The sequence below is a fragment of the Nipponia nippon genome, unplaced genomic scaffold (assembly GCF_047370975.1).
Source record: "Nipponia nippon isolate SJK-2023a ecotype South Korea unplaced genomic scaffold, ASM4737097v1 scaffold_5, whole genome shotgun sequence".
Classification (NCBI taxonomy): domain Eukaryota; kingdom Metazoa; phylum Chordata; class Aves; order Pelecaniformes; family Threskiornithidae; genus Nipponia; species Nipponia nippon.
Genome location: NW_028262369.1, coordinates 25,672,637 through 25,695,775, shown reverse-complemented (window position 1 = coordinate 25,695,775; position 23,139 = coordinate 25,672,637). Strand labels below are relative to the sequence as shown.

The window sequence follows — 23,139 nt, the reverse complement described above, 5'->3', positions numbered from 1 at the left end:
GAAGTACTGTTATCCCCATCTCACACATAGAGGAAACTAAAGCACAGAACAAAGGGATTTGCTTATTCCAATGCAAAAAAGGTAAATGGAGCAGAGATTACCTTCCAGATTGTAATATGCTTCACAAGGTGAAGGAAAGTTGGTTGTTTTTTTTTTTTCCTTATATAAAGGGGATTTTTTGCTTTAATAACAGAACAAGGAAATCCCAACCACATGCTTTTATCTAACTACGCTGCACAAGATCAAACAGGGCTCCAAACCATGAGCATAATAGAAATCTCTTGGGGGCTGATCCTGCCCCATCCAAAGCCACAGGAGTTTTGCCATGGGGTCCATGGTGTGGAAAGTGGCTTGGCCCTGCTCCGAGCAGCACAGAGCAGGTGTGGACACTAACTAATTGTACAAGGCACCGCAGGACACCATGGGGCTGGACATTGAAAAATGATGCTGCTTTTGCTGGGAGGAAGTCCAAGTGATTTGGTGACCTCTAACCGCTGGTGTCCTACGCTAAGATATCTCAGTGCAGGGTTTAAATTTATTTTTCTTTCCATTTAATAGAGCCAATCAAGTTTGGAAATCTAGCACCAAGGTAAAAATATTCCTTTCCTTGGTCAGCACCTTTATTAAGGGGCAATTAATAGGCAATAATCCTCAGAAGGCTGGCAGCATGAAAGCTAAAACCCCACCACCAAGCCTAAACAAAAAGCCTTGCAAAACCCCCATGCACTCTCTGACCAGCTTGAAGTATGCATAAAAATCAAAGGCAGAAGAAAAAAGGGCTCTGTGTTGGGTACAGCACTTTGAATCTGAGAGTCTTTGAGAAGTTAACACTTATGCAGATTTAGCAGGGGAAAAAATTTTAAACGGGATAAGCTTTCATTGGCCACCCATCGGAAAAGCTGCAGAGGGAACAGGAGGGGAAGAGGCATTTCTGCAGTGACCCACCCATGCAGCTCTCATCTTCCCAGCCCAACCTTCACCTTTGCACTAAATTAACACCATCACAGTCTTTTTTTTTTTTTTTTTTATGTTTGGTTTTAACAGAGGTTGGGTTTTTTCCTTCTTTCAACCCTGCAGGTCAGTGGGATGTTGCTGGCTATCTCAACAAAGCAATGGTAATTGCTAACAAGCACTCTGTCATGCATTTGGCTGCCAGTGTCCAGGCTCTGGGCGTGCTTTTAAGGTTTCGGTAGATTATACATTTATCTTAACAAGTGAAAAAGATCATTAAATAATTTGGCAGGGCTGAGCAGGGCATCTAATTCCTCATTTAAGACACACTCTGTAAATATTTGGGTACCTACAAGTGGCGGGCTTTCTATTTGAAGTACTTAGTGGCTGATCTTGGGTACATATAAACCTTACTTGGTTTACAACATTTGTACATGTTTTAAAATGCATAAAAACTAGATTAGCCTACAGTAGGCTTTTATTGGGGCTTTAAAAGTGGGCTTTCCAACTTTTAGAGAAGGAATTGCAGCACTGCAGATCAGCCTTGGCAACTGCTACAAAAGTGAGCAACTCTTGAAGCCAGTTGACATTGTATCTGTATGTGTGTATATACACGCACACACAGATAAAATTTAATAACACGAAGAATAGAATTATTTCCACATTTCCATCATATCAGGCATATGCTGACAGTCACAATAGGGCCTGATTCTACACCAGCAGCAAGAAAATGGGTGGGGGAAGGAGGGGTAGGAGCTTGGTCAACCAAAAAATAATCTCAAGGGACCTGATCCACAGCCCAGAGGTAGCCAAAGGAAGGATCCTGCTGCAAGCTGGATTGGGCCGTTATGTTGGGATTTTCAAGAGTCTTGAAAGCATCAGTGATGTGCCTCCTTCCCAACGGTTTTTGACTGAATCTGGATACTTGATGTCCATATACTCTCAAGAGACAACTAGGCTAACATCAGAAATACAGAGTATCTTCAACTCTATTTTATTACCTGCTCAGTCTTAATTGTTCTTCACCTTGGTTCCAGCAGCCCAGAAGGCTGCTCTGTGCATCTGTCTGTATTTTGGAAACACATCTAATATCTCTGTTTGCAAAACAGATTCCCATTCAACTCTATTACAGTTCCACTATTCTCGGCTACACAGACACGTAAGGATAGGCAAGTCTCTAAACACACAAACAAACCCTAGACTTTACTGTAGAACAGGTACCTGCTTTAGAGTCCCAAAGAACCTATAAACAAGGATCAGCATATATTGCATTTCTCTGATTTGACCTGTTTGGAAAAGTCCTAGGACACAACAGGTTTATTTCTACAAAAAAACAAGATATTAGTTCATTTTCTGCTTGCTGTAGGTTCTCCCATGTAACTCCCACTAACTTTTGCATCTACCTATGTCAATCTGTCTGGTTTCCTTCCTATCAAGAGGGGGACACTTCAGTCCACTTTATTATTATTAGTTATATTTCAGCCAGATCATAGGAACGTCAATGTAAACCTCACCATTTTTAGGTCTACCAGATGCTACAGAGTCCATGAGACTTCCTAGTGAGCAGACAGGTTCATTTTGACCTAGATGATGATATTGTCTGGGTTCTTACTTTTGGGGTTTTTTTTGTTTGGTTTTTTTTTTGTTTGTTTTTTTTTTAAATAAGAACTGGTTATTCAGGAACACTGGGCAAAATGTCTTCTCATGCCTGCTAGTGCAATAGCAAACAAGAAGAAAGCCAAGAATATTCATTTTCTATATGGACAACCCTCTAACACTGATGACCCCAAGCTACAGAGCTATTTGAGAAGCACCTCTAAAAGGAACCAGCAGTGGTGGCAGGAATGACAGGTATCTCTACCTGCTGCCCAAACCCATCATCCAGAGACATACCCATCATCCAGAGACATACCCATCCTTTGCAGTAAATAAAATGTGTAAAAATGTAAAAAAATGTAAAAAGTAAAAATGTGCCTGTACAACTTGGCACATGCTTTTTGACCCAACCATCTTCGGAGAATATTATAGAAAAGCTCTTGGTAACAAATACTTTAAAACAAGCATCAAATTATTCTCATGCACTGCAAATTCCTCTGGATTTGAAATGCTTCCTCCTGCAGCTGGAGCACAATGTGTCAGCCCCGTGCTCCCAAGAGCTCCAGATGAATGGGAGGGCTGCCATTGGTTTTGCTGGGAGAAGTACTGCTCTTTCAGTACCTGTTACCTGTTTCCAGAGGTAAACACCACATACAAAGGAAGAAAGAGGAGAAGGGAATTCTAAGAAGTGTGTTAAGTTGTTCCTTCTGGGAGTTTGGCATGAGCTGATGTATTAAAAGAGCTTTATATTAAAGTGCATGTATATTTTCAATACCTAAAAAAATGCATTAATAAGAACAAAAGGTCTTATCCAAGCCACAATACCTAGATACATATAAAATTCTGCATTTGTGGGGTAAAACAGATTTGAGCCAGACTGGCCGACCAGTAAAAGTTGGAGAAGGTGAATATAAGAGACATTATCAACGGGAATCCAGAGCCAGCTCCAGTCAAACATGATGGAAACAAAGCCATCATTTCACATTGTCTAGAGCAAGGAATAAAATGTGATACACCATGAAAACACCAATGCGTCAGCACCTTTTGAGGCACCTCTATGCATCCAAGTGCTTTGGAAGGTCTCACAGATATGAGAAGTCTGACCTAGGATGACCCAGCTTGAATAGAAGGAGGAAAAAACACCTAAAAATATGTCTGTGACCTCTGCAATACTCAGGGCAAACGGATCATGTGAAAAATACACTGCAGCGACTATTATGTTTTCAATTACAAATGAAGTGAACATGGTTTACTCTGCCGGTCAGCGGGGTTTGGAACAAGCCCTGCCTTGCCACGACTCCTCGAAGGCAGAGCCCAGAGGAAGGGCTTGGACCACTGCCCGGCACCAGCAACGCTCACGCTGCAAGAAAGGGGCATGACACCCCATTTCTTTGGGGGAAATCTAGGAGCTTTCTTCCAAGCTGATGTAAGGGTGAGCAGAGCTGCTGCTCCCCTTCATCCATGTCACCCCACTGGCACACACTGGCTGCATGAACCCTAGTATTTCCCCATATAACAACAAATCTGCTCCACTCCATCAACCTCTATTCAAGAGGAAAGTTTAGTGGGCTGTAGGTGTTGTTTTAATATAGAAAATATCAAGCAGAGACTCCTTATCTCAGCTTACTGCCCCCAAACACCACCATGTGGCCCTGACACCTTCTCTTTGCACAGCCACACCGAGCCCTAACAAGACTGAGTGGAAATATAGAACTGCAGCCAATGCAATGTATTTGACAAAAATATCTTGATTATTTTTAAATCAATAAAGGCACAAAGCTTTTGAAGCAAAAATAAAGCCAGTTCACCTGGTCAACATCAGGTCCCTTAAAAAAACTGATCTGCTGAGCTTCCCAGGCTTCCTTTCCTGCTTACCAGAGCATCCCGGCCAAGCACTGAAGCTGTAATTAAGCACGTTTTGGGGAACAACTGCCCCTGTGCAGGATGAGGCAAAGGCTGTGTCCACAGCGCTAAAGCCTGCCGCGAGTAGCTTTCTGACCCAGTTCTGTCAATGTACCTATTGTAAATGCAAAATCCTTCTTCGGATTTGAAGCAGCAGCCACCTGCACAAATAAGGCTGGGTTATAACTCTGTAACCAAATACAAGCACTGAAAGCTTAAAAAGTTTGTAGTCCAAAAGGCACTTCTGACCTCTTCCTTAAAAGTTCACTAATCACTTTTAATTCATAATTTATTTCCTCTTAATATACTTGCTTTATATAATACCCCTCCTTTTTCCCTCTCTCTTTCCTCCTTTCTTTTTTCTGGAAGTTCCCCAGGAGAAAATGGTATTACACAATTCCCTTGATTAACTGGAAATGAAACTTTTCCCCCTCAGTAGTCGAGATTTGGTAAAGTTTCCAGGATATAATGCATGGTTCAGAGTGCTGAAAGAAAGGCAAAAAAACTTGAGCATGGGTGGAAATGATCCAAAGGTCCTTCAAGCAATGGGGGTCTGATCTCAGTGGTCCCTAGAGCAGAGCTCAGTAAGGCTTTGCCTATTCACCTATGTGTTAAAAAGGTGTAAAATTATCTTTCTCTCTTATTTGTATTTTGACTGCAGTTACTGCAGTGGCATCCTAAAATATAACAATACATGATATAACTGAGATTGCACTGGTACCCAGGTAACATAAAAAAAAATCATGCTCCTAATTAAAATAGCTTTGTATTATGGGGAGAGCAGACTTTTCAGGGGAAGGCAGATGTGTGATGGCTGCTGCCTTGGCCATGCTGCCACCGCACTGCCTGCAAAAGTTTGAGTTACTTTGGTGAAAAGTAGCTGGGAATGGGATACTGCGGTGGCAAGCAGTCACCCGCAGTGACAGAGGTGCCCACCCTGTGCTGCTCACAAGGACAGGATACCCTGACCCATCTGCCCCTGGATGAGACCCTATGAATTGTTTGGGTCCCTGAAAGCTAAATGGAGATTTTTCGGGACAGCATAGTTCCATGCTGCACACCACCTCAGACTTCTGGATGCTTTTTATCCCCGTAAGAAACTGCATAGTCTGTAAATCCAGGTGATGCAGCAGTGTCATAGCAACACCTAAAATTTCACCACCCTCTTCTGCAAGCACAGGGCCACCACTGGCACAGGGACCAGCCACTGCGGGCACATCCACCTTGTCACACCCAGTGTCACAACAGCCCCTTTCCCAGGCACAGCCCAAACCTCACTGCAATGGCTGCATTTTGCAGACAGGTGACATTTCATAGCCTTGTTTCCTTAGGGGACAGTATAAATCGGGTCAGCACAGGCAGCGGCCAAATCTCCATTCACACTGACTCAAAGGACACAACATGTACTGTGCTCTTTAACACCAAAAATGGATGACTCCCAATTTCCCTTTCCAGCCCCCCTGTAACAATGCCATGCCCTGCTGTCAAGGAACGTGTGAATAAATTGGGGAAAACAAGGTTAAAGAAGCCCAAGGGAATAGCAGTCCCTTTTTCTTTATTGCGGTTAATTTTGACAAAGGCTCTTCTGTCGTCGTCCCCCCCCCCTTTTTTTTTTTGGAAGGGCTTCGTGCCAAGTTGCATTATTCTTCTTCACCATGGTACTGCCATGAAACCTGCCTGGTATGTTTGCCTGAAAACTGCACGTTTTCATGGAAATTGTTTTTATCTCAACAACTCTTTGTCACCTCAGACATGAAAAGAGGAGGAAAAGGGCTTGGGCTCAAATCCAATCCCAGCAACAAAACATCCGCGGAAAAGCACCCATGACCCTCCAAATCCAGCATCAGGAAAACTTGCCCTCCAAAACCCTTTTACCGACTCTCTCGTAACACCGATGCAACTGCAGACACGCGTGACATGCTGCAACCCACTTTGCACAGCCTCCGTTTTAAGCCATTTGATGCTTGGGAAAAAGCCTGTACCATCAGTAGGGTTGTTTTGAAGGATTTTTAAATGGAAATAGTTTCTTTTCTTGCAGCCTATCATGGCAACCAGAGCCCACTGGCTCCAGTCAGCAAGGCAGGAGCTCAGCAGCTCGTAGGGGGTGTCCTCTATTTCCAGCCTATTTACTGCTCCGTTGAGAAAGGCGCCTATAGATGCTCTAGTTCTCAGATGGGAATTTGGAGGGACTCAGTTATTCAACAAACCAACCCTTTCTAAATGCTGTCAAAGGAGTGATTTGATGCCTTTCAGTGCTTACTATACAAAATGCTGAAAGACCAGCAAACTTCAAAAGCCACAGAAGCGGAGCTGGAGTTTGGCAGGAGTTCATTAGCTGCCTGTGTCCTTCTGTGTGTGGCTTGTAATTACATGCAGACCTGATGCCAAATCCTCATCTACCAAGGGGTACCAATTAACGTGCTGCTGGATGATTCACAGGTAGCTAATGTCGAGATTTATACAACCGGCGTGCCAAGTATCGCATGCTTTAGTTGTTTTTTTTTTTTTAAGCTGGCCTTTTTTTTTTTTCCTCTTTTCACGTTACTGTACAAATAAGGTTTTGGTAGCAAGATTCAGATTGTCCAGCCTGTTCCCAGTCCGTACACTGGTGGGCCTGATCCTGCTGTCTTTGCACACCAGCATCTACAGGGACACATGCATCCCTTAGTGCATGGGCCAAGGGCTTACAAGTTGAGCCACCTACAGTATTTTCCCTTTGTATAAAGCACACTTTTTGGCTCCAAGGAGAAAAACTCTAAAACTGAGGTACAATTTGGAGTCCATACTTGCCATTCCTGCTGCTTGTACCCTCTTACTCCTATAGATAGTAAAACAGTTAAAGCTCCTGCTGTTACAGCAGCTGGAGAAGCTGAGGAAGCAGGTACCTAAAAATAATAATTCACCTTTGGGGGTAAAATGTACACAAAGCTGCATCTCCTGCAGGAAAATATAGCAGCTATTGGATCCTCAGACAAAAAAAAAAAAAAGCCCTTCTCTTCCTTGAGATCTGCATCCCTTTGCAGCCAGCTGGCTCCCAATGCAGCCCTTGGCAATTAAAACCTTGGGAAGGTAAACACAACAGCACAGAAACAAACCTTTTGTTTTCCTGCTTTTTCATTCTTATCTTGTGTTTGATCCCCAAACAGAAACAGAGGCACTGATATCTCAAGCTAAGGGGAAACCATGGGCCCAGTGGAGCATCTCAGCACTGAATTGGAGCAGATCTCCAAGCAGGCTGGTTTGCTACCACCATTGGCTTTCCCATGGAGAGCAGGAGACCCAGCCCTCATTTCCTTCTTCTACTTGACTTTCTAAAAGCCAGGGCAAGTCCACTGAACTTCTCCCCCCAGTCTGCAGCATCTTGGTGGCCTCCTGTCCCCAGAGCCACCACAAAACAAATGGCACATGAGGCGGGCATAATTTCAGATTTACTGGAGGTTTGATTGCTCCTGGGCAAAAATAAGACTGTAAACAGGGGCAGCAAGAAGGAATTCACAGAAATGCTCAGCCTTGATGTAACACTGCTCCCAAACATACCAGCCACAGGACAACTATGCAGTCAATCATGGGTTTGGATGCATTATGGATATATGTATAACACCCAGAGACCCTCATTAGCAGTAATTTGATGGCTTTTGCTCTTCTTCCTTTACCTCTGTCATTCAGCTTTTCCCAACAGCCAGTTTCTATGTTAATTTTTCTGACAGTTGTTCAGCACACAGAAACTCGTGTCTCCCACTCACCCCTCCAGATACCCCCATTTCCATACATTTTCCTCCCTCCATAGGAAAAACGGTTTCTCCATCACAATTCTTGCTCCCATACCATTGCAAAATGCCTTCAGCCCTGGAGAATACCTCAGCACCAGAAGGGCTGCAAGCACAACCCCACACTCACACCACTTTATGCTTCTAATAAACCTTTCACTGCATTTGACACGATACAGGTCCTGTCCAGCCATGAAAGCTTTCTTGCTTATCAGGAGAATTTTTAATCAACTGGAAGGGAAAACATGGCCTGACATTTTATTGCTTCCTTGTGCTTTGCTTTCAGATGTTTCGGTTTTCTCCAATTTGTACTCTTGCTAATCTCTTTAACTGGGGATCAGTGGAAAGCCTCAAGTCTTTCATGCCCAGCAGCTTCCCCCAGATAATTTGGAGGCAGGGAAGGCAGGAGAACATGGGGGCGGGGGGGGGGGGGGGGGCTCACAGTGGAGTGGGAGAAGAAGGCACCAGGCACCAAGCTCTCACACTCACTGCAGGTTCTGGGACATGGTTTTGTCCTGGCCACAATTACAAAACAACAAACAACGTCTGTGGGGAAGGGTCATAAGAAGTTCAGCTTTCCTCTATTAAAACCATCTGGTGCCTATAAAAAACCCAATTGGTTGGTTGGGATGGTTGGTAGCACCTCCTCCCTGCTTGGCTCTTCCTGGCATTTCTTGAGAGTGGGGTGGCACTTGGAGTTGTCACCATGAAGGACAAGGCTGCTGTGGGAACAGGGGGCCCAGCAGATGCACACCCCACTTTGCATCCCTCCTGTGAAGAAGGTGCTCCAGCATCCACCTCATTTCACTTCTCCTTATCTGAGCCAGACCCTTCTTTAGGAGGTGTCTGTCCCCCTAGCACGTTGGGGTCCTGCGAGGGTACCCTCCGTGAGCCTGTGAGCGGGTTGTGCTTTCTGAGCAAAATAAAATGCCCCTACAGGGCCACCATGAGACCCAGCAAAGGGTTTCTCCAGGTTGGAGACACTGACAGGTCCCCCTCCATCATCAACAGCAAGAGGCAGGGGATGGGAACCTTTACTTTTCCTTTATTAAAAAAAAAAAAACCAACAACCTAAACCTCTCCTTTGTGTCCAACAGAAATAAAAGGAGGGGAGAAAAAAAAAAAAAAAAAAAAAAAAGAGAGAGGAGCGCTTACAGCCAGTTCCCCAGCCTGTAACACAAAACCGCGCTGTGCTGGGAAACCTTACACCGCGCGGCATCCAGCTCATGTACTCCTGCTCTGCTCGCCGCCTCCCGGATGCTTCCCCAAGCCCAAACTGCCCTTGAGAGAAGCCAAGCCTCAGCCTCTGCTGAAAAGCCTCTTTGTTTGGATTCCCTTTCCAAATCAGCGTATCCTGAGATTGAACTCCCTCCCACCCCTCTGCAGGGCTTTTTAATGTTCAGATGCCTTTGGCAGCAGCCAGATTCGCCAGCAGGTTTGTGGTCCTGTAACAGCGTTCAAAACCTCGCTGCTGGGGCATGTACAGTGCTAGGAATTTTCTTCACGTTAAGGCGGGGGGAAGTATTGCAGAATTACTTCAAACGATTCTTTAATCGTGAATTGCGAACAGAGGAGCTAAGTTCTCCTTAATTAAGCAATAGCTTTAATCAGCCTTCAACAGCCTACATTAAGGCACACCAGTGAGCTGGAGAAGCACTTTTTTCCTCTCTTAAACTGGAATAATTGAAAGAAAACTAGACAAGGCATTGGAGAAACCCAGGCATAGGGTCTGGTCCATACATGCATCACCAAGAGGGTTCAACTCCAACTGCTGCCATGAGCTCTCCATGCAACCTCAAGTCCACCACTTATTGCACCCAGAAATTAAATGCATTTTCCTGCACTGCCCACTCTGCCTGCAACCTCAGGGGCACAAGTGTGCTATATCCATACAGCCCCTGGCATGCAACAGGATCCCCCATCTCCCTTGAGGTTTGCAAGCACCTCAAAATCCCGCAATCCTGCAACGGGCAGGAGATATGGTACTCCCATGGCAGGACCTCTGGTCTAGCACAGACCCACGTGAGACCCACAAATAGCACCAAGGCAACAATTTCAGTCACCACTCAGAGCAAAACACAACAGATCTTGCAGTAAGAGACTAACAGGAACGTCAGCCCCACACCTCACCCCGACACCAAAGGGAAAATCAACCTTCTTCTCCAAAACCAGCCTCAGGCCCAGGACTTGAAGCAATTTCATTGGGGAAAAGTTGTTTTTCCACTTGCAGTTAGCTTTTTAATCTACCTCAGCATTATATCTTTCTCTGTGAAAGCAAAACGCTGAGCATTTAAGCAGGTGGATTTTCAGACTGTGGACCCAATCCTGTGTTTGTAAAGCAATACCCAGTTTTGCACACAACCTCAGTGAGAGCAAAAGCAAAGTCCCTTATGTTACATCCACAACCCAGATGTGTCCCAAGCTCTATCCCACTTGTCTGGCTGTTTTAAACACACTGCATCCCTAGACCCTGCAGTAGCTCTTAGAGCTTGAGGCACTGGAAAACTTCTTTGTGCCCATGCACACAGTGATTTATCAAAACAGGCTTTCTCTAAAGCACTATGTGACTTTTCCATGGGTTTTGCATTTGACAAAGACTCATGCCAGGTCAGTCAGAAAAATAAATGCCACAAAACTTCTCCTTTAAGGAAAAAAAAAATCCAAAAAACCACCCAACCCTCACAGCCCAATGCTTTAGAAATGCTTCCACATGCTAATCAGCCTCCTATTCAGCTCCAGACTGAATAGGACTCCAACAATGACAAAGAAATACGCTGAACCTATTCCACATTTCATCCCCTTCACTCAAAATGTTGCTGTTACCTTGGTTTTCAGCCGCTTTGTGGGAGCTGCAGCAGAATGACAGCTGCATGCTAAAGCTGCAGGGGTGGTCAAGAAACGAGGAGTGTTAGACAGAAAAATATCCATCCCAGATTATGGGAAAAAATATGGAATTATTTGATGAGATAGTCACTGATGCTGCAAACTTTGATAAGAATAAACAAGAAAAAAAAAAACAACACAAAACCCAAGGCCTCTACTGAAAACACAGCCTCTTGTGGTCAAGCAGCAAGGGGGATTTTTTTCTTAGCTTGGCAAGTATGAGTAGGCTAAAAGCCCCTCCAAGCCCTTCCTTTGAAAATTAGCCATTTATGTTACGTATTATCAACCAGCAGATGTCTCAGTACACCTTTCCCTGCATATCCTTAACCAGAAAAACTTCAGCTCTTATTTGGGAACAGATGAGACAGTTCCCACTGCAACGGGTGATGCGAGGTCATTTCCCTTTTCTGCAGAACATGGGAGCATGGGAACAGAGCCACCCAGGGAAGCTTTCACAGGAATCGAGGTGGGAAGCTCTGGGACAGGTGCACACATGTCCTAGGGACACGTTTCAGCCCAAGCCCTGGGAGCTGCACACTTTTTCCACAGTTGCATGTTGCTGAGGATCTGATTTCAAAAGATACCTTGGGAGGCAGGTGATGGCCTGGCAGGACTGGCAGAAGCATTGAAGTTTGTGGCTTCACTTAAATTCTTAGGAATTAGAGGACCTCCTCTGGGTCCTTGGCTGGGCTGCAACCCAGGAATCAAAGGGAGAAGCAGCTCCCCAAAAAGCGAGGGCCACCTGATCAGTGATCAAAGAGCAGCTTCAGAAACCTGCTAACACTGAACTGATTCACAGCTATCAACTTCAAAGGAGTTTTGCTGTCTGCCATCAGCTTACCATCTATCCAAAATTACTCTGTGAGTATCACTCAGAACATAAATGCACTCAGCGTTCACTGACCAGACTTGCTTACCAGTGGTTTGCCATGCTATTTTTGACTCTCCCTTTGGAAACTAACACTTTAAAGAGCGGTGGGCTTTGCAGAAAAGCCTCGGAAGCCCTCAAAATGCTTCGGGTGCAGGACCCGTTGCCACAGCCACTGTGCTGCTACTTTGACCTCGCTGTCAACATCAGTGGGAATGATAACCAGGGCTGGGCTGGCTGCTCGCTCCAACCAGCCTCAAGCTGAGACTTGCAGTTAGGCTTAAAGAAAGGCCCATCACACCACCTTAAAACGGAGGTCATAAATAACTTGCCAACCGTCAAGAAGACAAGAAGCCCAGACCCCATTTGGCACATTGGCTTTCAAATTCAGTGGCTGGACATTTTGAGGCATGCGATGATGTCTCAGCTTTGCATAAGCACATGCTGAATTAACATCAATGCAATAATATCTGCGTGCAGTGCCTGTCTCCAGTACATGCATGACCTGACACACAGGCACTGCTGTAAAAGCTTTCAAAAATGGCTGCCATTCTCACTAATTTACAGTAAAACCAGGTGAAAGCTAATTACAGGATGCCATGTAGCTTGTTGCTTCCTTTGTGCAGCGACAGGCTACAACCCTGACACTGCTAGGAGAAGCAAGCTCTCAGAGGGAGCATCATTTGTTTCAAGAGGGATGGCTGCCCAAAACCACTAACCAGTAACTTTCACTTTTACTGTTTAAACCCATGGAAGGAAGAACCACGCTGTTCTCAGCTCCTCCAACCAGCAAAGGTGAAGTGGCTCCAAGAGGTCTAGCCTGCCATCTGCAAATTCCCAAAGGAGTGAAGGACACCTCCATGCCACAGCTACCTTTGGTGTTCAGGGCAAGGTCTGGGTTAGCCCAGCAATGTGAATCCAGCCACAGTTTTCTGTGTCTCTCAGGCACCGTAAGCTAAGCCTACTGATGCGTTTTATCAGAAAGGCTGGAGGCATCTCCCAAGCTTCTCTGTGCTATGGTTAAGACAGCTTTCATGTGTTTTTGGGCAAGGGATGAAAAATTATGGGAAAGTACTAGAGGATTATGAACACTCTCCGCTGATTCAGTGTCACCAGCATTGTCAGACCAACGGCAGCTTCATTTGAGCTCTGGCTAGCAGCCCCAGCCTAGCCCTGTAGCTCCTGACTGAGAGCACCATATGCTCAGATAAGATAAGCTCATATATGTGTGCAAGCTACAGGCAACGCTGGAACAAGAACACACAGCATAAAGAGCACAGGCATTTTCAGAGCATCAGAAGCTCTAGAGTTAAATTACACGTTCTGGTAATAACATTTACTTGATCCAGAGAGTCAGTTTTCAACCGTGTGTCTTCAAAACATCCAACGCATGTGAAAAACAAGCCCACTTACGTGACCAACCTGAAAGGACAGAGTTTATAGGAATTTCTGATACTTAGAAACCCACCAGGACAAACCTAGTTTTCCAACTGTTTCATACATTGTCTTAGTAACAAACTTATGCTTAAGGCAAGTTTTCCAATGGTTTGCATCAAAAGCTATATGAAAATATTTCAAATTCCCCTTTTTTTGGTGACGTTCTGCCTCCTCAGATCTAACTTGAGGAGCAGCTTCTGCTGATCATGATCCCACCATTACAACTAAGGCATTGCGTGCAGCTAAAAGCAAGAAGGGGTTCTCAAGCATAACTTCCCAACAGCTGCTCCAACACAACCCTGTACTCAGACACCTGATGTGCACTGAGGAGCTTTCCACCTGCTAAAATTGTGGAGCAGGTAGTGATTCTCCAAGGTAGATGTCATGGGAGAGAGCAAAACAGGGATAGATGGGGTGGCTTTGAAAGGGATATGAATGCCCTTCTGAGAAAGGGGCCATGCTGATCCACGAGGAGATGTGATGGACAGGGTAGCCTCTTCCCAGCTTCTGGCAAGACCCCCCCACAGCTGAGGTATCTGCAAAGCCAGACCGAAGGCTGGGCGCAGGCAGGACCCTCGCACACACAGTGGTGCAGCCTGCGGCACCGTGTTAGCAAGGGGGGAAGCACAGAGGGCTGCTTTAGCCTCTCCTGTACCAGGGGTCCCACAGCTCCGCCACACCAGTCAGTGAAAAAAAAAAAAAAAGAACGTATTCAGAAAACTGACTTTGGACTTTATCATTACAGAATAAACACTGGATTATTTTAATTTACCTTTTTTTTTGAGGCTTTATCATTCACTTGATTCTCATTTACAAGCCTTTTTTTTTTTTTTGAAATATGAAATCTGACCTATCAAAAAAAAAAAAAAAAACCAACACAACTGCAGAAGCCAGGGCCCTAAGACAGAACAAAAAGAAAGGAAAAAAAAAAAAAATGACAGCACTCATACTAAAACCCCAGCTGGCATCCTGCTGTGCAGGAGGGAAAGCCGCATCCGGGGAGGGGGTTTCCCTGCTGCCAGCCCCTGGGACACAGTCCCCCGGGGATGCGCAGGGCTGGGGGAAGCTGCCGTTCTCAGCACCGACTGTGCTGACACTGGAATAGGAGGGTTTGAAGGCTGCTGCCTTTCCTCACGCTGCCTTCAACAGGCATGCCCTTGTTCAAGGCGCAGGCAGACTGGGCGACCACAACGGTCCCTTCTGGATTACCATGGATGAAGCAGGAGCATTGTATGAACGAAACGGAGAGGATGGAGTCTGCTCCACCAGAGCAAGCTACAGAGAGCAGAGCTGGGGCTTTTTTCCCCTCTTTTAAGTCATTTTAGGCAGAGATGGAGGCATGTAAACACCCTTCCTATCTCAGATGCAGGCACCCTTGTTTGCAAGACGGTGCCCGCGCAGCGCGGGTTCCCCAACTGTGGTATGCAAACCATCTTTGGGCGGTATACGGAGGCACATGCATCTGGAGGATATACCATCAGCCTGTATCTAGACAAACAAAGTCAGACCAAAACAGCCTAAGAAAGGCATGCATATTAAATTGAGATTTTAAAGGGTATAAAAATAATCTGTTTGATCTGGGAGTGATGTTTATATTATTTTCTATGCTTACTACAAACAGACAAAAAAGAAGTGTCATCCACTGTAATTGTGATCCCATCTCCTGCCTGTCTCAGCAGCAGGTACGCAGGATTCAAAGCACTTCTGGCCATGAAGCAGTTGCACATAATTCTGCTTTCCTGGAGACACATCTTCAGGCTGGCCAAATTCCACTAACTCGTGAAAGCCAGCAGATTTATACCCCCAAGGACTTGGTCTGCCATAGGTACAGCATTTCCTTATTCTGCAATTAACACCTCAAGTATAATTGTCACTAATAACCTGCTCTTGATAGGCTTTTTTGTTTTTTATAAAGCCAATGCAAAAGAAAGTGTATTTTAAACACCTCCAAAATATTTCTCTCTCGTCCTTTCTTCCAGTCATCTTTGGCCCCTTTGGTCTTTCAAAAGAGGGTCAAAACTAAGGATGGGTATCATGCTTAGATGCTGACTGTTGGTTTAATAAGAAGCTTTTCAAGGCTCAAATAATCTCCTTTATTCCAAAAGGATGGTGGGATACAACCGCACACCCCCATGCCGAGATGCCACCTCTGTAAACCTGCCTTTGCCAAAGCACTTCCAAACCAGCCATCCCTGAGACAGACCCTGCTGCCTTGCAGGGAGCTCACTGCCGCTAAGAGATTCCACAGGTATTAAAATAAGCGATACACAAACATTAATGACTAAACCCCATCTAGGGATGCTCAAAACACGATGACGACTCCCCACCCACACAGCTTCTTGTGTGCAGTATGGATCTAGTCCTCCCCAACATGGAGAGGACACGGCACGGAGAAGACAACGCCAAGGCGTTGGGACTGCCCGGCTGGTTTAGTACAGTCAGATCTCATCCCTTGCCAAAAATAAGAAATGGTTGGGTCAGCAGTTTCTTCAGGACCGTATACAAAGATGTTACCTACACGACAAGTGAGCCCTGCACGGCAGGGTAGTCTTAAAAATAATAAAAACAAAACCAAACAAAGCAAAGTTGCTTAGCTCATCAAATTCAATTTTACAGCATCCAAATAACCCTAACCTCATCTTTAATTCCTCCCACTCTTTACACTTAAATGACAATCCCAGGCCTGTTTGCACCAATTTTCGTGATGGAGGGACAGGGTCCCCAGCAGAGCTCAAACACTTTTTGCTTCTGAAAGCTGGATGACAACACAATTTTCTACACAGAAGAGGAAAGTTAAGAGTAATCTAAACTGTTAGCCCAAATTATAAGATTATACCCCCACTTACATAAACATGTCAAAGTCCTGCTAGTGTAAATATTTACTTTCAAAGTTCACTTTAGCATCAAGCTTGCTACAGAAGAGGAGACGCCAAATTTGTGAGAAAGCTGAAGAGATATTAAGGTCATAATAGGCCTATCCATCTGTTGCTTCAAAACCTCCCAAAGGCAGTAAAATTTGTGTTGTACAGATTAACTGGGATTGACAGAGGAGACAAAATTAAATTAGAGACAGAAAATAAGAAGGGCAGTAAATTATGTACAGTTTACATCTCACCAGCCTGAAACATATGCTCCCATAAACCCGATTTCCACGCGCCTAGGAAGCAGGTATGCCAGATGAAATCCCTCTATTTTATAGCACAAGCAGGACATTTTGGAAGCTGTTCTACCTGTGCAAGCTGCACAAACACAAGCTACCGAAGACCTTCATCTGCCCTATTGGCCTTGCTGACGCAGCCTTCCCCTCTTCCAAAATTAAACACTTCACTTAGTGCCCGTCAGCAGAGCACAAGTGGCTGCTCAGAGTTTGCTGGACAGGGGGAGTCCCTGCTAAGGGAAAAAACAGAAGGTCCGAGAGGAGTAAATTTAACCCTAGATGCTACACCTGTGGGGCTAGGCTCCAAAATATCCCACCTCAAGGGTCAGGGCAAGAGGCTTTTCCCCACCTGCCCATGTCTCCTGCAGAAAGGTGGTGGCTGGTTGCAACAGCTCCGTGCAGTCCTGCATCTGGGTACCAAAACCCCATGGCACCAAGGAAAACTGTCCAGCGGGACCTGACCCAGCCAAAGTCACACCAGTCCCCCCACCCAGTAATGGCTTCGTGCTCCAGGCAGGAGGTGCAAGAAAATCCTGGCGAAGAGATGTGGCTGCAATCGGGCTGAGGATGATCAGATGAAGGTAGAATGAGGTCCTCCCATCACACCTCTTATTTTGCTGCTCAGAGAGTTCCCCACATCTCTCCAACATGAAATCACCCACCAGCTTAGCAGGGGCAACTTCAGCCCCCCCAGCTGAGCTCCTCAATCACATTTTCAGATGTGTCACGGTAACCAGCGAGACAAGGATGGGGCAGCGGGGACTCTTCCACACCACCGGGCTTGCCTGTGGCCCTAACAATTTCAGGAAGCATCTTCTAATTCTCTAAACAGAGCCGTCCCAAGAGGAGGAAGCAGATGGAGAAAGTTATTTTCCCCCCTTGCATGACCTGCTTTAATAAATGCACAGTCAGTTCTTTTCTGCCTCTTTTACCAAGTTAAGCACCAACATGAAATTTCTGGGAAGTTCACAGTGTCAGTGATGAAACCTCTTGTTCATGCAAGAAACCAGGGATTTGTCAGTGCAAAGTGCACTCAGAGGAGCAGGGCATTCGGAAATACTCAGCTCCCTGCCAACCCAACACAACTTGGAAATGCAGGAGAAGTGGGGGGTCTGGTTCAGTGGATCTTCATCCAGCCTACTCCACCAGCAACACACTTCTGCCAATGGTTCGACAACTTTGCTCCCCATGATACCCAAAGAACGAAGATACAGATCTTCCCCTTATGCACTTACTATCAAGATAACCATTGTACTTAATGACGAAAGACAAAGTGGATCTTTCTAACGACTTGCACCAAATTAAAGCTGAAGGAAGCTCCCGATAGCTCTGCTTTACTTATTCTGACTTTCTTAGATGCTTATGGTAATTGTCTTTGGGGTAATTTGTTTACATTTGTATGTAAACAAAGGGTTTGTACACATCTACCACCTCACAGAGAGCTGACGTGTCATTTCCGAAAGACATTTCGGCTGTAGTTTATTCTTTTCATTCCCCCCCCAAAAAAACTGATTCAGGTCAGAATTACGGCAGTACCTGCAGCAGAAGCCAATGCAGCACAGACCTCTGCAATTCAAATGACAGGTTTTAATATTTCCTAAAGTGGTCCTCAAATGAGAAAAAGCCTTCTGTTTCCCTGCTACTCTGAATGTCTTTGGGCAGCTGCTCAAGAGGCGTAACTCAGTTTAACTGCACTGGAGGCCATTGGCCACGTGCCTACATGCACCAGCAGAAGACCTCTACTGAGTACCTCCACCTTAAAACAAGTAATTTCACCCAGTTCTGCTTCTTGTTATCTTACATAGGACTCCATTTTTTTACTGAACATGTAAATACACATCAACTTGTATCTGTCCAACTTTCTCTTACAAGCTTCAGCTAGAGCACCTTTTTTTTCACCTTCAAAGTGGTGAGATTTTATTGGTTTTGGAATCAAGTGCTTGGAAACTATAAGGTCTTAGTCTTCCCTAGCAAAAAGCAGAGAGAAGAGCAAGCCAAGCCTCCTGCGAGTGGGGCAGCTACCTTTCACAGCACCTCATGCCCAGTCATCCACCAGCAGGTCCAATACTACTGGTCTGGGTGTATTTGACAAGCCCATCCCCAAACACACATCATGGGCTATCCATCATGTAATCACCTCCCTTACCACATCCCACCTGTGTTCTTCACCTGCCAGTGATCAGCCAGATCTAAAATTTCCTTCAGCTGTTGAATTCATGATCTTACTTTTAAATACTCCTCACACACACACAGAAAAAAAAAAGAAAAACCCACAACAACAAACCAACTCTGGTGTTTACTTTCTGATTTCCACCTGTAGTAACGTGAAACAAAGCAACAATCACAGTTTTTGCTGTATCACATTATTCCCCAGTAACAATACCTTCCAGTGATGCTTGGTAAGTTGTCTTTACCCAAACTATCACAAGTAGAATAACACATGTCAACTAACTGCTTTTGCAGTTAGGACCTTAGTGTAGAGATGGGGAAGAAAACCCTTTACCCATTCAAATAGTACTTACTCATGCCAGCAATGCCTGAAGTTAAGAAAACTTGCGTAAATAAAAGTTTTAAAGTTCTGACTCCTAGGAGCTGTTTTACTAGGAATCCAACCTTCTGTTTAAATAAGTGAGGTAAGTCAAGCTAGTTATGTTTCTACTTATAGTAGTTTCATACATGGGATATCAAGTATTTTTAGTTTTTCCAGATACAAGAAGATGAAGCTTTCTGCACTGGCCTCTATTCTTGTGGGAATATAAAGAGAAAACCATGCCCCTCTTCTTAATGTATTAGTGCCTTGTAATATACACCAGATGATCAATAAACTACATAAAAATTAAATCAAACTGACAGCCTTTAAAAAATGGGCTCTAAGCAGAAACAATTGTTTTAAAGACTGTGGTGTCTGGAGTATTAAACTCACGTGCTGTTGTGTTATTAATCTCTTTGTTGGAAGCCAGTTGATTTCCCCTGCCTGTGTCTGTCAATTAAATATTCAGCATTGCAGCCACAATTGAACGGTTGATGTTTTGGCGTGCGAAATCTTTTTGAGACAGACTGTTGACAGTTTCCTTACGTGCCATGCCATTTCCAAAAGCCAAGCAGGCTAGCAAAATAAGACCACTGCCAGTGACTACGAGATGCCTGAAAGCACTTCAAAGCAACCTTTTAAGAAATTAGCTTAGCGAGATGCCTGCACTGGGTGCAAGAAGGGGAGCGGGAAGAAAGAACCACTGGTAAACCCGACATCCGAGCAACACAAAGTAACCAGAGTGGCAAGAGTTTCTTTTTTCATTATTAGTAAAAAAATAAGTAAACCCAAGCTGTGCGGTTCGTTGCAGCCGTAGAGCACTACCTCCACCTGGAGCTGGCCCGGCGCCTACCGAGGTCCGGGCAGGCGGCGGGGTGCGGGGCACGGCCCGGGGGGCGCCCCCGGGGGCGCGGGGCCGGGACGCCTCCCCGGGCCCACGGTGCCCCCTGCGCACCGCCGGCGGCCGGGCTGCCCCCCGCCCTCCGCAGCGCCGGGTCAGGTCACGGCAGTGGGGGGACAGGATAAATAAATAAAATAATAATAATCAGTAAATGGGCGGGGGGTGGGGTGCCGTGCCCCCCTCTCCGCGCGGACAGCCGGCACCCCGCTCTCCCCCCCGCCAGCCCCGCTGTGACCCCGGCGGGACGCGCTCCCCGCCGCTGCCCGCTCCCCGGTTCGCCTCGGCCGGCGGCCCCGCTCCGCACCCCGCTCCGCTTTTGTTTGGGAAGCGGCGCGGCCGGGGCACGGCCGAGCTCTGCCCGCCCTCCCTCCGCGAAACTTTCCCAAAGTGCGAGTCCGGGGGGCTTGGAGGGGAGGGGAGCGGAGGGAAGGGGCGCTTAGCCCCGCGGAGCCCCCGCGGCTGCTCACCCATGACGAGGCAGAGGAAGTCGAGGCAGATGAGCAGGGCTTTCTTGCTGCTGCTCTTGGCCGGGTTGTTGTTCAGCGCCGGGCTGCCCCCATTCTTGCTCTCCGGCGGGATCGCCTTATCGTACTTGTAGCTCTGCATTATCGGGGGCGAGCGCCCGAGCCGTGCCGTGCCGAGCCGAGCCGGGCCGGGCCGCGCCGAGCCGGGCCGCGCCGCGCCGCCGGGCTGGCACGCCGTGCGCCGGGGAGGTGCTGCCCGCGCCGCCGGAGCCGCTCCCGGCCTCTCCGGTGGGGCACGGGAGGCGAAACGCAGGCGGGTCTTCCAAAACAAAAAGAAAAATTAAAAAAAAAAATAGCAAAACAAAACCAAAACAAACACAAAAACACCAGCGAAGTTGGGGCGGGAGGGAAGGGGGAGCGAGGGAGAAGTTTGCGGGTGTCCCAAGGCGGTGGAAAAGTCCTGGAGGAAAAGCCGGGGGGAGGGATAAAAATTATATATGTATGTATCAAGATCTCAGTACGCGGCGGAAAAAGGTGCGGAGCGAGGAGCCGGGCGATGCTGACTCCTGGGGGCAGGTGGGCTCGGCGGCAGCTCCGCGCTCTGCTCCGCGCTGCAGCTGCGTTGGGGGCTCCCGCCGCGCCCGCCCCGGCCGCTCTGGGAGCCACCGGCTTGTTTCTGCACTTTTATTTCGCGAGGTCCTTTCCACCCCTTAGGAAAGAAGAAAAAAAAAAAAAAAAAAAAAAAGAAAGGGGGAAAAAAAATCAGTCACTTCGCCTCGGATGGGCTATCCAAGTAAGCACAGCCCCTTTCCTGCATCTGACATTTTACATAGATAATTAACTCCACATTTTTTTCCTGAGGGAAGTTAAAAAAAAAAAAAAAAAAAAAAAAAGAGTCAGGAACTAAAGTTTTTTCGCAGACCAGAAGGAGGGAGCCTCTAGCGTTCACACACCAGAGAGGAGTGCAACGGGAGAGGGGGAAGGAAAACAACCAGCCGATCCAAGGCTGGAGGACTCCTGAAAGGTGGTAACGGTGTGAAGGGGAGAAAACTGGTGTCAAATAACTTTCAACATTTTTCTCCTGGTTTTTCTTCCTGCCCTCCAGCTCTGCTCCATGGGCTCAGACTTTTTCCCCCTTTTCAAGAGGACGCAGTGTGTGTTGTACCCACAGAGCCTGGCGCCTGGCAGACCCCTGTGGGACCACCCTGGCAGGGCCAGATCCTGCTCTACCTGCTCAGGGCTGAAGGATGGGTTTGGCCATGCCACCCACCCACCGCGTACCACCACCAAACTGAGGCGGCTTTGCCCTCCTGCACGAGTAACACCACCTTCGTAAAATGAGTGTAACGAGAGCATTCGGAGTTGGGTGAGGGATTATTTTGTTGGTTAATTGCCCCTTTGGTCAAATTAAAAATCACTAAGGAATCAAACAAAAGGTTTCCCAGGAACCTTGGCTGGTGGGATGGCGATGCTAGCAGCTCCGAGCAGGCCAGCCGGGGGCACGGACAGCGGGAGCAAGTGCATGGTACCAAAGGAAACTGCTCAGGACAGCATCTAACCACTTTTCTTCTTTTTTTTTTTGGTCTTGTATCTGACCTCAGCCTCAGCAAACCACTGCCAGGCCAAATCCTGCGCTGAGGCGCATATCCTGCTGGGTCCCTGGTGTTTTGCTGCCTGCAGAGGCAGGCAGGCAGGGAAGGCAGGCAGGAGGGCAGGTAGGACCCCCGGCGAGGACACATTTCCTTGCTGCTTTTCGCAGAGCTGCAGACTACAACCCGAGTGCTAGAGATTGTGCCTCAGCAAGGGCAGGTTTCCCAGGAATCTGTTTAGACACATACCTGGGCATATTTGGGCCAACCTGGAAGGAAGAAATCATAGTGGCTGCTTTCATATTTTACTTTTATATGTGTGGTATAAAAAGAAAGGGGAAAACAGACCTTGGACTTTCCTCCAATTCTTTCGTTACGCCTCAGTGACATGCACTCAGGTGCCATCTCCCACCTTGCTTTTGAGGAGACGGCTCTCTTTTGCCTGGTAGCACCCCATAGCACTGAGCACAAAACCATCAGTTTTGGCCCAAAATGGTGCCCCATGGTGACGGTCACCCACCTGGGGGCCAAGCTGCCTCTGAAGGACACATTTCAAGGTCTCTCTCTCTTTCTCCTGACGGTGGCAGAGGTGCGGGTGCCTAATTTAGGCTTCTCGGATGCCTGAAGCAAGCGGAAAGAATCCTCACGTGGGAATTCTCCCCCAGCCGAGGGGGCCAGCCCCGCGCCAGCTGCGGGCATGCTGCCCAGCCCAGCTCACCACCTCCGCTGCGGGGCCAAGCATCCACCCTTCCCTGCACCCTTCAGAGCCTGGCCCCTGTGAGAGGAGCCCACGCTTTCGGCAGCTGGCTTCAGCCTCCCCGCATCCCCAGATCTGCTGATTGAAAACCATCCTCATTCAAATTCCCTGGGTTAAATTCAATTTTGAGTTTAAAGTGAGGAAAGAAAAAAAAGAGACCTGTCATTGTAACAGCAAACAAACAAACAAAAGAGCCTTTCTTGCACTTAAAGGGAAATTGAAATTATAGTTTTATATTTGCATTTACAAGACCCCTCAGGCTACTAATGTTTGCATTTCCATAACAAAAAGATTGTACTGTTAATTGATGCAAGCCATGGGGGCACAAATAAGTCTG

The 23,139-nt window shown here is 46.7% G+C and overlaps 1 protein-coding gene across 1 annotated transcript in view; it reads right to left on the bottom strand.

Annotated features, from left to right (window-relative positions):
* The window catches only part of PLPP3 (phospholipid phosphatase 3), a 44,767-nt gene extending 23,603 nt beyond the window's left edge, over positions 1-21,164 (bottom strand). Inside the window, exon 1 of the mRNA XM_087733301.1 lies at positions 20,460-21,164. Coding sequence (XP_087589427.1) covers positions 20,460-20,598 — 139 coding nt within the window. The 5' untranslated portion in view covers positions 20,599-21,164. The remainder of the gene's footprint in view (positions 1-20,459) is intronic.
* Positions 21,165-23,139: the final 1,975 nt, after the last annotated feature.